We start from the raw sequence: 15,648 nt of genomic DNA on the forward strand, positions 1-15,648 counted from the left end.
TGCTGCTTGGCCTGCTGTGTTCATCCAGCTCTACACCTTGTTATCTCAGATTCTCCAGCATCTGCAGTTCCTACTATCTCTGTCTCTGGACGTGTTGTGTCTTCCTATTGTGTATGTATCAGCGGACTGTGCTTTTCGGGTAACCGTTCTTCCTAAAGATGCTGTTTAGGTGTTCTTCCTTGGCTGGGGTGATTGCTATTGTAGTTGCGTAGATCAAGTAATTTGCTGGACAGAACACCGATGCATTACCAGAGGCTCACTGATGTTACGTAGCATGGTGGCGAAACATTTGTGAACAAACTTACCAGCTCAATGAGCAAGTCAACAATAACCCGAACTACAAATCTTCTCAAAAACCTTGAACTTCATCTTACTCTTGCATCATCATTACAGGGGTTTTTCAAGGAACTATCCTTGACCACATTTCTTACCTACAATCTACTCGTTTGATATCATTCATCTAACAGAGCGTTAGGTTTCAGAAGTTTCAATTAGCTGACTACTGCCATCTCTACTGGTGTAAACAGACATCTTGACCGATGAGCAGAAATTTGCTCTAATTAAATATTTCTAACATTGAACTTTAGTTGCTGCTACAAACTCCATTCCCTAGCTACTAATTTCATGTTTCTGCCTTGAAATTGAAAAGTTGGCTTGGAACCATGGTGTCATATTTGACCCCAAGATGAATTTATATTGTCATACCGACAGCATCATTAAGATTGCCTATTTCCACCACCATTCAATCTCCTAACTTCTTCTGCCCCAGCTCATCTACTGCTGCCCATGTTCATGCTTTTGTCGTTTTTCTTTTAGACTTGATAATTTGCATATTCCTCTGGCTGGTTTCCCACATCTCTTGACTTCATAAATTTGAGGTAATCAAATTCTGCCTGTTTTTTGAATACAGCGTCCCACTTGTCCATCACTCCATATGTTTACAAACCTACAACGTAATCAGCCAAGTGATGGTAGGGGTCTGAAGAGAGGATTGTAGTCTAAATCAAGTAAAGCAACCCAATGCGGTAGAAGAATTCTAACTGCTCAGTATTCTTGTCCTCCAACATTGCCCATTTTTTCCCATGGATGAACAATGTTCAGTTTCCACCCTGTCACAGTATTTGTAACATAGGAACTTGAGTAGAACATTCAGCCCCCTTAGCCTCTTCAGCTGTTCAATGAGACCATGGTTGATTTGTGGCCTAATTCCATACACCTACCATTGGCCACATCTCTCTCAGATTTACATTGACAGTTGATACTAGATCAGTTATTATTTTTGGAAGAGAGTTTCAAATCTCTACTGCCCTTTGTGTATAGAAATGCTACCTGAGATGTGTCTTGAACAGTCAGTATCCTGATCCTGATCAGGAGAAGTATTCACCAGAAATCCAGACAAGCTAACAAAGTTCTCCATGGTTTAGATTCTGGGAAAACAGCTTCCAGTTAGCATATTAACCATAGTTGCTTTAGAGCTGCCTGATATTCTGATCCTGGCCTATGGTGAGATAATACACATTTGAAATAATTGGCAAAAGAGCCAGAGGGGAGATGAGATTTTCTTTTGTGGGGAGTTGTTATTTGGAAGCACTGGTTGAACGGGTGGTAAAAACCAATTTAATTAACTTTAAGTAATTGCAGAGCTGTGGTGAAAAAGCTGAGAGTCAGACTAATGAAACATTTCTTTTTGAAGAGACAGCGCAGGCATAGAGCCTGAAAGATCTCAGTCTGCGCAGTAAAATCTCGACCTGTCATGTTTATTATTTGGAGGATACCTTACTGTTAGTACAAATCAGCTCAACAGCAGATCTGGCTTTATTATCAACTGAAAGCTTAGCATTTTTAACTGTTTATTTCAGGAACTGTTTAATATTTCTGGAAGAATTTTGTCCATTTTTCTGTAGTTTTTTGTTTATTAGATAGATTTGAGAAGAAGTAGAACTTCTATAGCGTGGAACTATTCTAATGTATCCTTAATATTGCAGGTGCTGATTGTTGACTATGGCCATTGATTATGAAGAGCTGCTTAAACACTATGAATTACAGGAAACCATTGGTACAGGTATGCATTTCCATGCACAATTACCAGTGCAATGATGCACATATGTGGTTTAAAGCGATGTGTTTTACTTATCGGACCACAGGTGACACTGGTGTGTTCTTGGCATGAGGGGTTTTGATTTAAGTTTTGACAAATATATGCCCAAGACACTCATAAAAGCAAATGTGGTATAACGTGTTATCTGGCACTACACCAACCAGAGTTTTCGAGTAACCAGAATTTCTGACAGCGCAATTTTTCTTCTTTTTTTAAAATAAAAGTCGATCGTTTTCGAGTCAATTTACTTTCGAGCAATTATTAGTGAAACTGACAGTATAACTTTTTCCCAAAGCTGACAGCTTGGATTTCAGCCTTTAAATGAGTCTTCATATCGTTATTAATCGTGATCAGAGATAAACAGAACAGTAGTACTGATTCTATTCACATCTTATTATTAATTAGCTTCCCATTGGAATCTCACTCACTGACTTTCTGATTTAACAGCAGCGTCCATTCTCCGGATACCACGTTGTACAGTACAATCATGATGCCAAACTTCCTGATTGCTTCTCAATCCAGTGCTGATGACTTTGCACATGTACTTTAGGCGACCACAATTGGATTGGCACTGAAAATTCAGCTCTCAAAGATCTTTGTCCTATGGCTGAATACAGTGTCCTCAATCTTGGAGCTTTTTAGGTGTAATCTATTTTTGTAACTGGCTTGATTTTAATTAATTTTGCCAGTTACTGAGGTATCTCCCAATTGTCATACAATTCTAACATTTTCTTAAATATTTTTACGGGACTTGCTCTCTTTCATTGTTTATTTGCAGTATGATCCCATCTAAATATTTGGTTTGGAGTTCACCTTTTTAATGCAGATGGGTTTGGAAATCTTACTGGTTTCACATCAGATGATCACACTTCCACTTTAGGTTAACACTCATGCTTCTTAAAAATCGTCCATTAAGATCTCAAGTATAATGATCAGAAATTGGAAGTTAAAATTCAATAATCCATATTTACTACTACTGTAACACTGCAGAAGATTTTTCTTCTATCTTTCTGCAGTAACTCTCCTTTCCCAACTGATCACCAATAAATCCAGCCAGTGGCATTACTGCTACTTGCTTTCTTCTGATAATTGGATCTTCTCACTTGAGCTGCTGATCTGAACTATAACCCATCATTTCACACACCCCATTTTTGGTTCTATTATTCCTACCCTCAATTTTGTTTAACATGAAAAATTCCATTTTTTTTTTTAACCAAATGTGTGTCACTTGAGCTTTACAGGTATATTTTGAAATATCCTGGAAAAGCTAAATTACCTAGGGGATAGTTTGTGTATGCTTAGAAAGTCATGGATTGAAGATCAACTTTGAAGTAAAGCTTGCTGGCCCTTGGTGAAATATCAAGTAAATGGCATGAGTTTTCTTTTTCCCCTACAGGGGGGTTTGCTAAAGTAAAACTAGCTCGCCACATATTGACGAGGGAAAAAGTTGCCATAAAGATCATGGACAAAGAATTACTTGGGGTAAGTTCCTGGAGAAATAGTAGATGATATAAGCTGAATCAGTTGACTCCTTTATTGAGATTTTGATTAGTAATGACAGATTTTAAAGTATCATTAAGAGCTTAAGTTGACACTGCCTGTTCATTTCTATTTAAACCCTGATCTTAGTTAAGAAAGGCTTTTCAAACTGTCAAACTGTGGGCAATTTAAACAAGTATTCTACTGATGTGTATACTCGTCTTTTGGTAGGAAGACTTGCCTCGCGTTCAAACAGAAATTGAAGCAATGAAGAATTTGAGTCACCAACATGTTTGTCGTTTGTACCATGTTATAGAAACAGCACAGAAAATATTCATCATCCTGGAAGTAACTGGCTAAATTTATTTATATTTTTGTCTGCTTGAAATTGTGAAATAAACTTTTTGAACTTTTTAACAAGGACATGAAAGGTGAACTTTTATTCTAATCCAAGATGTGCAGTATTTTGTCTAGGCCTTTGTTTTTGCCCCTTCGCTTTTCAACCAAAGTAATTATTTAATACTTTTAATTAAAATATAGAATGAAAAAATCTTTATACTTGTGTTTCAGCAAGATAATAGTTACAAATTGAGCTTCCAGCTATTGGTGTCTGATCAGTAACTGGTGTGCAAATGGACCCTAAAATCATGAATGGAAATTAGGGGCAGAAATTTTACTGAGGTGACCTGCACCAAATCGTATTCACCTATACTGTCATTTCTGATTATCAATCTGGCAAAGCTACAATTTTATAAATTGCTGCATACTCTTATCTCTTCCTGTCTCTGTAACCTCCTCCAGCCCCGTAACCTTCGAGATCTCTGCTTCTCCTTTCACGTCAACAATTTTAATTGGTTCAAAAATTCACAGCTGCAGTTACGTCCACCTGGGCCCTAGGCTCCGAAATTTCCTGCTTGAGCTTGCCAGCTTCTTTTAAGCAACCTTTTAAGATGCTGTTTTAGAGCCAGCCTTTGAATTTTTGTTTACCAGCAAAATATCTCTTTGTATGACTTTGTACGTACTTGGGATGTACACAAAGTTAAAGACATTCCACGAATGTAAATTATTGTTCCATCACCTGTATTAAGTCCAATTTTGAAGAAATTAATATGAAACAAATTAGAGGTGGAATCCATATGTATGATTTGAGGGCATTTAAGTTTCATCTCTGTAAACTTTTTTAAAATCAAATTTTAAGTTTTGCATATAAATTTTTATTTCAGTACTGCCCTGGTGGAGAGCTGTTTGACTATATTATTGCAAAAGACCGATTATCAGAAGAAGAAGCTCGAATCTTTTTCCGTCAGATTGTATCAGCAGTGGCTTATGTTCATAGTCAGGGCTATGCTCATCGTGATCTAAAACCGGTATGTATTACCAGAAAAGGAACTATTCGTACTTTAGCTATGTACCTGATTTTTGAAGTGAGTGAAGTTAATGTTTTGTCAGGTTTTTTAAAAAAGTGCAGGACAGACTGCATTAATTCCCCACGGTTCACAGGCCTCCTAAATGTCAGAGGATGTTAAAGTCAACCAACTATTATATAACTGGAGTTGCATGTAGGTCAGGCTAGTAATGGGAGACATCCTCCCACAAAAGTCAGTTGTGCACCAATGGAATTTAACATCAATCCCATAGCTTTTTTTGGATATTTTATCTGCGATCTGCTCATGAATTGAGATTTATTTATTTAAGTCAATTTGTCACCATTGACATTGGAACTCAGGACACTGGGCATCTGTGCCAGCAGAATTACCATTACACCACCACCTTGTAAGGTTAATAGAATAGTGATCCAGAGCCTAGACTAATGTTCAGCAGACATGGGTTTGAATCCCACCATGGCAAGTGCTGAAGTATGAATTAAGTAAGATCTGGAATTAAAAGCTAAAATGGCGACCAGGTAGTCACGGTTAATTGCCATGAAAACCCAACTGTTTCACTAATTTCCTTCAAGGAAGGAAATCTGTCACCTTGGTCTGGTGTTCATGTGACTCCAGACCCACAGCAGTGTGGTTAACTTTTAATTGCCCAAGAAGCCAATTAGAGATGTGCAATAAATGCTTACCAAGCCCAGATCTGAAAACCATTGGTTGTGGAATCACTTTGCTCTATCAGTTGCATAATGCTTCTGTTCAGCTTGCATTTTGTTGCTTCAGCTTGTCACAGTGTCTCGGGAATCTAAAGTACCCTGCTCCTCAACATTTCGGGTCCGGTGACCCTCCTTCAGACCTGAAATATTTAACTCTGCTTTCTCTCCACAAGCGCTGCCAGACCTGCTAAGTTCCTCCCAGCAATTTTTATTTTTGTGTGAGCATCAACAAAGTTTAGAATGCAGAACTTTGCCCTTTTGACGTTATTAAGGGCACTTTTACCTGAATGCATGAAGTATTCACAACAAGGTAGATGATTTAAAGGCACATTAATATGTTAGTAAGGGAGAATCTCAGATCAGAAGAACATTATAGGGAATCTGTTGGGAGGGGGACGAGTGAGAAAAAACAAGGGCCAGCAAACACTGAGAGTTCCTCATGGGAAACTAAATGGTAGTGGATAAGATGGTATTAATCAGAATAAACAAGCAAATGTATAGGGTAGATACTGTAATCATGGTTGATCTTCAATCTACATATATCCCAGGTAAATTTGTGTACTAATGCTAAGTTCCAATGATGAGTTGCTGATGTGTGGTAGGGATGGTTTTCTCGAACAGTATAAAACCATAATTCATAGGAGCAGAAGTAAGCCAATTGACCCATTGAGTCTCCTCTGCTTTTCAATGAGATCGTGGCTGATCTGATAATCCTCATTCCCTTCATTCCATTGCTGGTTTAAAATTTGCCTATCTCAACCCAGCTCCACAGCTTTCTGGAAAGGAATTTCACAGATTCATCAGAGAATAAATTCCTCCATCTGTTTTAAATGAATGGTGACCCTTATTCTGCGATTATGCCCTCTTGCCTTCATTGATCATAGAATCCCTACAGTGTAGAAACAGGCCCTTCGGCCCAACAAAGTCCACACCAACCCTCGGAGCATCCCACCCAGACACATCCCCCCTCCATAACCCAACTAATCTACACATCCCTGAACACTACGGGGTAATTTAGCATGGCCAATCCATTTAACCTGCACATCTTTGGACTATGGGAGGAAACTGGAGCACCCAGAGGAAACCCACAGAGTGACGCGGAGAATGTGCAAACTCGCCCGAGGGTGGAATCAAACCTGGGTCCATGGCGCTGTGAGGCAGCAGTGCTTATCACTGAGCCACCGTGCCACTTCAATACTTCCACAAGGGGGAAAGAAAGAACCTTTCCACATCTTTCCTGTCATGTCCCCTGAGAATCTTGTATGTTTCAACAAGGTTACCTTTCATTCTTCTAAGCTCCAAAGAATACAAATATAACCTACTTATCCTTTCCTTAAAAGAAAATCCCTCCATACCTGAGGTAAAGTTAGTGAACCTTCTCTGGAATGTTCGCAATATTCTGTTGTCTAAGTAGTGCCTTGTAGGGTTTTAGTAAGACTTTACCTGTTTTTATTTTCCATTCTCTTTGAAATAAGGGCCAACATTCTTCCTTATTCCCTCCTTATTAACTGTTGAAATTGTATGCAAGCTTTTCGTGATTTATGCACAAAGACTCCCAAATCCCTCTGTGCTACAGCTTTCAGTAGTCTGTCTCTACTTAAATAATATTCAGCTCCTCCATTCTTCCTCCCCAAGTGCATAATCTCAGGTTTTCCCATAATCTATTCCGTCTGCCAAGTTTTAGCCTACTCACTTGGCCTATCTATATCTCTATATGTGTAGACTGTTCATCATCTGCCTTCCCATTTTTATCCTTCTCAAATCTGAAGGATTGTCGATTCACTTTCTTTATCCAAGTCATTGATATATAGTGTAAATAATAACAGGTTGAGCAACCAACCATAGAATGGGCTATTTTGGTTCTGGTACCATGTAAAGAAAAAGAGCTAATTTTAATCTTGTTGTAAGATCCCTTTTAGGGATGAGTAACCATTTATAATAGAATTTTGGAAGGGAGGTAGCTCAATCTGAAGCCAGTGTGTTAAGTTTAAGTGAAAGGAAATTGATATGAAGAGCAAATTGGTTGAGGTAGATTTGGATGATACATTAAAAAGTATGACACAACATAGACAACAAATAGTCTTTTAGAGACTAGGATATAAATGTAAACTAGCAAAATCTTAAACATGGACTTTAAAAGCTTCCACATGTGAAGTAAATAATTGTAGGTCCATTACAGTGGAATGAAGAGAATGTATAATAGGAAATAGAGAAATGACAGAGAAATTGATTGCATTGTCTATCTTCACTGACGAAGATGCAGGGAAGTTCTGTGAATTAGAAATCCCAACGACTGAGGAGAATAAGGAATTGAAGGAAATTAGTACTAGTAAAGTGTTGGAGAAATTAATAGAACTGAAGGTTGAGAAGTCCTCAAGAACTGATATTCTACATTCCAGGCTGTTAACAGAGGTAGCTACAAAGATAATGGATTTATTGCTGATCATTTTGGAAGTCTCCGATCCTGGAATTGCTCCTCCAAATTGGAGACAAATGTCACCCCAGTTTCTAGAAGGGGAGGGAGGTGGAAATTTAGGAACTACAGACCTGTTAGCCTTGCATCAAAAGTAGGGAAAATAGTTGAATGTGTTTTTAAAGATGTGATGAAAATTGGATAATAGAGATAATAAAGATCTGAATTGGGTGTAGTAAGCACTGATTTGTGAATGGGAAATCCAGTTTGATGGATCTACTGGAAATTGAGGATATTTCCCGAAATATTTGATAAGGGGTATCAGTGGACATAGAATTTTTGTATTTTCAGAAGGTTTTTGATAAATTCCCCCACAGGTGATTGATTATTACAATTAAAGCACATGGGATGAGAGAGGATTAAGGTTTGACTAACTGAAAGTAAACAGTGGAAATAAATGGATTGTTGATGCATTAGCAAGCTGTGACTAGTGAGGTATTGGAATAATTTGGATGTATAGACTAAATGTAATATTTCCAAGGCTGACACAAAGTTAGGTGGGAACGTAAGCTGTGAGGAAGATGCAAAGTATCTTGAAAATTTAGACTGATTTGGTGAGTGGAAAGATAGAGTATAATGTGCAAAAATTAGGTTAATTCACTTTTGGTAAGAGTAACAGCTGTGTAGAATATTTCTTAAATTGTAGGAAATTGGAAAGTATAGATGTACAAAGGAGCCTAGGTGTCCTCAATAAGTCACCTGAAAAATACATGAGGATGCAGCAGGCAATTAAGAAGCCAAATAGAATATTAGCATTTATTGCAAGATGATTTGAGTACAGGACTGGCAAAGTCGTCCTTCAATTGTATAGAACCTTGACCTGACCCCATTTTGGATTGCTGTCTGCTGTTTTGAAAGTATATTAATTACCATAGATACATTGAGTGAGTGGGCAAAGGTCTGGCAGATGGAATACAATGTAAATAAATGTGAAGTCATACATTTTGGTAGGAGTAATAGTAAAAAGGATTATTACTTGAATGGTAAAAGGTTGCAGCATGCTGCTATGCAGAGGGACCTGGGTGTCCTTGTGCATGAACCACAGAAGGTAGGTCTGTAGGTACAACAAGTAGTTAGGAAGGCAAATGGAATTTTGTCCTTCATTGCTAAAGGGATTGAAATAAAAAGCAGAGAGGTTATGTTGCAGCTGTACAAGGTGCTGGTGAGGCCACACCTAGAGTACTGTGTGCAGTTTTGGTCTCCTTACTTGAGAAAGGATGTACTGGCACTGGAGGGGGTGCAAAGGAGGTCCACTAGGTTGATTCCGGAGTTGAGGGGGTTGGCTTATGAGGAGAGACTGAGTAGATTGGGATTATATTCATTGGAATTCAGAAGATTGAGGGGGGATCTTATAGAAACATATAAAATTATGAAGGGAATAGATAAGATAGAAGTAGAGAGGATGTTTCCACTGGCAGGTGAAGCTAGGACAAGAGGGCATAGCCTCAGGATTAGAGGGAGCAGATTTAGGACTGAACTGAGAAGGAATTTCTTCACCCAGAGGGTTGTTAATCTATGGAATTCCTTGCCCAGTGAAGTAGTTGACGCTACTTCAGTAAACGCTTTTTAAAAAAAAGGTAGATTTTTTTTGAACAATAAAGGAATTAAGGGATACGGTGAGAACGCGGGTAAGTGGATCTGAGTCCACGAAAGGATCAGCCATGATCTTATTGAATGGTGGAACAGGCTCGAAGGGCCAGACGGCCTACTACTGCTCCTAGTTCTTGTGTTCTTGTGTTCATAGAGGAATTATAACAAGGTTCACTAGATTTGTTCCAAGCTGGCAGGACTGTCCTATGAAGAGCGATTGGACAAACTGGGCCTGTATCCTCTACTGTTTCAAATAAGGAGAAATGATCTCATTAAAACTTAGAAAATAAAAGGGATAGCCAGGATAGATGCAGATAAGAGAGTTCCCCTGCCTGGGAACGATTTTAAAAATGCAGGAGTATCATTTCAGACGAAAAGTTCTTTTTACTCAAAGGGTTGTGAATATTTGCAATACTTTACCCCAGACGTTGGGGAAATTCTGCCATTGTATTTAAGGTAGAGAATGATAGATTTCTAAATACTACTGATGTCAAGGGGTATGGGAATAGTGTGGGGGTGGGGGCTGAGGAAAAGACAACAAAACAGATGATCGCCCACCAACTTACACGGGCTGTACTCTTTTATGTTCTGATATTATTGCTGCCCTAAATATTTTTCCATAATTTTCCATACGCAACCTGGCCAATAACTTTCCCATTGGTCTACTCACATTTCCATAAGTACTGCAATCTCCTTTCCTCCTTGAACCTGCTCTTTGTTTTATTTTATACCCACTTGGCAACTAGTCCAATAACATGTCTGTCCTTGGGGCAACAAACCTGAGAGGAATATGTGAAAGACATCTTGCAGTTAATTTCAACTTGATGTCCCACTCCCAAACTCTGCTTATGGACTATGTTCTGAAAAGGGACATTTTAAACTTGGCTGTGTTTATTTCTCAGTCATAATCCGTGTGTTATTTAATCTCAATAAATTTAGTATTTTAATCTGCTTGGTATTTTCCATCTCCCAAAAGCATGAGGAAACAGTGAAAAAAGCATGCAATTTGCAATAGCTAATACTGGAATAGGGAGCTAAGTAATATCCTGCACATGCTGGTCAATTGATGCCAAATAGACAAGTCCAAGTTTAAGTTAATTGAGCACACTGCTTACTCAAACAACTAGAACTTCATGAACAAGAAAAGAAAATAATGTTCATTGCAGAATTTCAATTGGAATTATTTTACTTACTGAAAGATATAGAAGAGAAACAAAAATTGCGTTCTCTTTGATATCATAATTTCTAAATGGTATGGTATAGGTGAAATGTATTTAGACTACTCTTGAAGTGCATTAATTCTGAGTTTTAAAGGGTTGTCTTGTTGAACATTTTTTATATAATGCACTTTGTTACCTTTTATTTAATGCATTAACCAGATTGGTTGAGCTTCAAACATCTTAATGTGCCTCTAGTAGAACGAGTATGACTTTCAGTGGAAAGTAGTTGGCAACTGTAAGCTTGTATATGAAACAAAACAATTTCATGAACAAATTCAAGTGAATTTATTTGGTAAACTTTAACAGTGCAACTATGAAATAGTGGAAAATTATAGTGAATTATCATTTATGAACTGTGCTAGGAAATTTGCTTCTAAGAACGAAGCAGATAAGATTTTTAATATTTTTACTTGTAATTTTATCATTTTCTTAATTCCCAGGATAAATAATTATGATCTCTAGCAACCGGAGTATGGCTTGTTTTGTTTCTTGTTTGCATTCACAGCCTCTGGGTTCCCAGTATTGTTACTGAGCCGCAGCACATTTGCAGAGTAATATGTGGCCCCTGAATGAAAGTTATGTAATAAAATGTATCAACTTGCTGAGCAGGTTTAATAAGATGGGATTTGCCTTTTGGAGCTGCAATGATTGACTTGCATTCTGGTTCATAAGTTTCTCTTGGGGTTTGAGAGGTATTTTCTGGCCTCTCCTAGGGCTCATGATTTTCCAGTAGTTATTAATCATGGTGGCAATGACAGCATTTCAGCTTCTGTGTTCATAATAAGTAATGTAACTTTTTTCCCTATAGGAAAATCTACTGATAGATGAAGACCATAACATAAAGCTAATTGATTTTGGTCTATGTGCAAAACCAAAGGTAAGTGCAGCTGTCACTGCAAAAAAAGTTAGTTATACACATAATTTTGTGAAGCTGGTCTATGTTAAATACAAAATTGTGGCAACAGTTAATACCCCAGAACAAACAATTCAACTGGGAGCATTTATAGTTTGTTCATTAAAGGCTTATGCATTTTCAATGCTGATGCTATCTGTGCGGCGCCGATGACGTGTGTACACAACCTGGTGACCAACCTTAAGCTTAAAGGCAATTAAATTCTTTTGTACTTCGAAAAGTTTGTTATCCATATGTTTTTTGCAGATATTGTGACCCATGGTGGGTGTGGATGAAGTACGTTGAAGGCCAACACTGCTAGTGTTCACACCAATAAAGATTTCTGGCTGGAAAGTTTTTATTTCTTTCTTGGCCATTGAATCAACTTTGGTTGTAGAAAAAGTCTAAAATATTGTACCCTTGACAGAATTCAACATAGTATTTTTTTTTTAACACACCATTAATCCTGCTAGTTTATTCATTAATCTCCCTGCTTTGCTGTTGCAAGTTATTTTATTTTATTAACATAAGGCTTTCACAACCTAGATATCACAAAGTACTTTGTAGCCAATTATATACTTTTCAAAGTGTTACTGTTGTAATATGGAATTGGTGAGAGGCAATTTGCACACAGCCATGTCCTGTACCAGCTATAAATTAATAAGCAGATTACTTGTATTTGGTACTGGTTAAAGAGTAAGCATTAGGCAGAGTATAGGGAGAAATCCCCAACTCCTCTAAGATTTTTTTTTAAGGCCAGCTGAAGTGGTAGATGGCCCCGCTTTCAAATCTCATCCCCAAGATTATTCCCAACCAGCACCCTGTAAGTTCCTTTATGCAAATAGTTGATTTTGTGCTGTGGTCTTCTAACCTCCCTGACATTTCAAATGCAACCCAGGGTTATCAGCAGTAATAATCTGCCAAAAATCCATAATCCTTTTAAGCTAATAACTCTTGATATCATGAAAAATGTATTTTTAAAAAGCACCACCTCTGAAGTTAAATGGGTTCAATTGGATCTTGCATTGCAATGTGATACTGAAGGAATACTGCATTGCTGGGGAGTGCTGCCTTTTAGGTGAGACTTTCTGTTCCAGTGACAAAAAACATATATTTCTTCAAAAATGCCAATATAAGTTCTCCCAATAGCCTCCCCACCGATACTCTTTCAAACAATGTGGTAGAAAAACAATTAACCGGTCTTATTTGTGGGACATTGTTCATAATTTTATGTTGTATTTACCTCTATAACAAGTGCTTACTTTTGGAAATAAATGTTTCCTGAAGTTGCTATATAAATTCTCTTTTTAAAGAAATTTGTCTTGGTAAATAGTCTCAAGATCCTAAGCCCTCTTTCAACTGAAATGTATTAATATGGGCTTAACAAAAAGATGCTCTATTGGTACGTCAAGGTACTGAGATGTCTGGCAGCATTTTTGAAAAACGTATTTTTGAGTTATCCTGGGGTGCGTGATGCTTGAACCTAGGCCGCCTCCTACAGTGACAGGAGAGCTTTTATAGTTTGCCTTAAGGTTAACCTAATAGGATTTCAGTATTTGGTGATGGTGAGAGGGAATTGAGGTAATTGGGTACAATGTCCCTGTGTGATATCATTCTACTGTCTTTGCTCCACTGTTTGCCACTCAAGCTGATTTGATTGATTACAATTTAACCCTTCAACACAACCAAAAAATGTATTTGAAATTTCAGTCTTCAGATTCCTGATTTAATTCGATCAAGGTGGCTGCCTCTATGGTTGTCTGCAAACGTGGCACGTTATTCCGTATCTGATAAAAATTTGAAAGTGCTGTGTTACTCTTATAGCTATTTTAAAAATAAAATGCACTGATCTTGGCATTTGAAGAATATAGAGGGGAATTATCAACTAGAATTTTGCACTGCTGATTATTATCCAGCTACTGTTACTGGACCATAGAGTTTGGGTAAAGTAACCAGAGTAAATACGAAGTAAGGTCTGCAAAAATGACCAGTGTACTCTCTTTAATATTAATGAGTTTAGAAGAGAATTGCAAGAGTATATAATTAGCTAAGTAACTGAACATTGTTGGAATTAAGTTCTCCAATTAAGTGAACTGTTGGTTTCCATCTGGTGTATGTAGACCTATGTCAGTTTCAATTTTATGTATTGCAGGGTGGTTTAGATTACCCTTTAAAAACATGCTGTGGTAGTCCTGCTTATGCCGCACCTGAACTTATCCAAGGGAAAACTTACATTGGCTCTGAGGTGAGGTATTTTCTTTGAATAGTAAGTAGTAATTAAACTGTTGCAAATATCAAATTAAGGACTTTCTTAAGCAGATTACTTCCTCAGTCTGGTCCTACTCGAGAAATTGAGTGTGTGGTTACTCCTTTGGGATTCTTGAAATGTGGGATATAAGCTGGTGTCCTAACTGACTCTGCTAGTCCAGTGTTTGGGTGCTATTTATTCATATTTGAGCTGAATTAGAAGTAATCCATTTGTCTCATTGCTCCCTTGCCATGAAAGACTGCTTCAGTTCCACTCCCTTTCCCATAAGAAGTGAAAGCTAAAGATTTTGAATTTGTTCATGGGATGTGAGTATTGGGTATTGATGGCTAGGTCAGAATTTATTGCCCATCCGTAATTTCCCAGAGGGCAATTTAGAGTCAACTACATTGCAGATTCTTTGCTAAAGGATATTAATGAACCACGTGGGTTTTAAATTCTGCACAATGATGAAATGTTTCTACCCCTTCTTTGCATTGTTTTTGATTATGTTCAGTGATTAGTAATTCAGAGATCGTTGGAAACAGATTTTCCTTATTTTGTTTATCAAAAGCTCTCAATTTCAAAAACCTCTTGATCTTCTTGTAACTTTTCTTTGCAATGAAGCGAGATAGTCTTCACAGTTCACCAAACTCTTATTTTTGTGTCCTTGTCAAATTTTGATTATATTATGTACCTAAGTTTAGATAATTAACAAGGGTTCCAACATTCGTACTGGCAAATAGCGTTGTTTAGATCTCTCTAGCCTGCAACAGTTAAGTATACATCTCTTCTGTCCTTTAACTAACTTCCTAGACATGGAATCGTGTGCCTTTTAATTTTATTAAGACCTCCAATCTGACAGATTCTCAAACTTCAAACATAATTTTACTGCATCCTGTAATAAATGTGAACAATTTAAGTAATAGGAGCTGGAGGCTTCACAGTCATGAGGGAGGAACTCAGCACACCAGTGCAAAAGATGAGGCTGAAGTAATTGCAATTGGCCTTAGCCAGAAGTGCCAAGTGAATGATTCATCTTGGCCTCCTCTTGAAGTCCCTAGCTTCTCACATGCCAGGCTTAAGGGATTTCAATTCATAGAGTCATTATAGCCATCTGCCCTATCAAGTCTGTGTCAGCCATCTGTAGAACAATCCAGTTAGTCCTAATACAAATACAATTTCCTTTGGAAAGCATTGATTGCCTTTGCTGCCGACACTCTTAGGCAACGAGTTCCAGGTCAAAACCACTTGCTCAGTTTTCTGAAGAAAAAGTTCTTCCTCAAAATCCCTCTGCTTCTTTTACACAAACTGTTAAATCTAGGTCCCCCAGTCCCTGTATTGTCAGCTAATGGTAACAGTTTCTCTTTGACTAAACCTGTAATGGTCTTCAAGAATCATAGAATTTTACAGTACGGACAGAGGCCATTCAGCCCATCGCATTTGTACTGGCTCCTGAAAGAGCTACCCACCTAGTCCCATTCTCCAACCTTAACTCTGTAGCCCTTCAAATTCATCACTCAACTTGTACAACCCCGTCAAATTTGGCTTACTTCAAG

At 37.8% G+C, this 15,648-nt stretch overlaps 1 protein-coding gene across 8 annotated transcripts in view; it reads left to right on the forward strand.

The window, feature by feature from the left end:
• Window positions 1–15,648, forward strand: part of melk (maternal embryonic leucine zipper kinase) — an 89,531-nt gene that overhangs the window by 22,932 nt on the left and 50,951 nt on the right. For 4 of the 8 annotated variants that reach the window (XM_020512358.2, XM_048593318.1, XM_048593325.1 and 1 more), the window contains exons 2-8: window positions 817–878; window positions 1,986–2,062; window positions 3,495–3,580; window positions 3,809–3,925; window positions 4,801–4,944; window positions 11,761–11,829; window positions 13,997–14,089. In XM_020512358.2, coding sequence (XP_020367947.1) covers window positions 2,002–2,062; window positions 3,495–3,580; window positions 3,809–3,925; window positions 4,801–4,944; window positions 11,761–11,829; window positions 13,997–14,089 — 570 coding nt within the window. In that variant the 5' untranslated portion in view covers window positions 817–878; window positions 1,986–2,001. The remainder of the gene's footprint in view (window positions 1–816; window positions 879–1,985; window positions 2,063–3,494; window positions 3,581–3,808; window positions 3,926–4,800; window positions 4,945–11,760; window positions 11,830–13,996; window positions 14,090–15,648) is intronic. The other 4 variants (XM_048593313.1, XM_020512382.2, XM_048593306.1 and 1 more) reach the window with 1 other exon arrangement.

Source organism: Rhincodon typus, chromosome 3 (assembly GCF_021869965.1).
Source record: "Rhincodon typus isolate 14 chromosome 3, sRhiTyp1.1, whole genome shotgun sequence".
In the NCBI taxonomy this organism is placed as follows: domain Eukaryota; kingdom Metazoa; phylum Chordata; class Chondrichthyes; order Orectolobiformes; family Rhincodontidae; genus Rhincodon; species Rhincodon typus.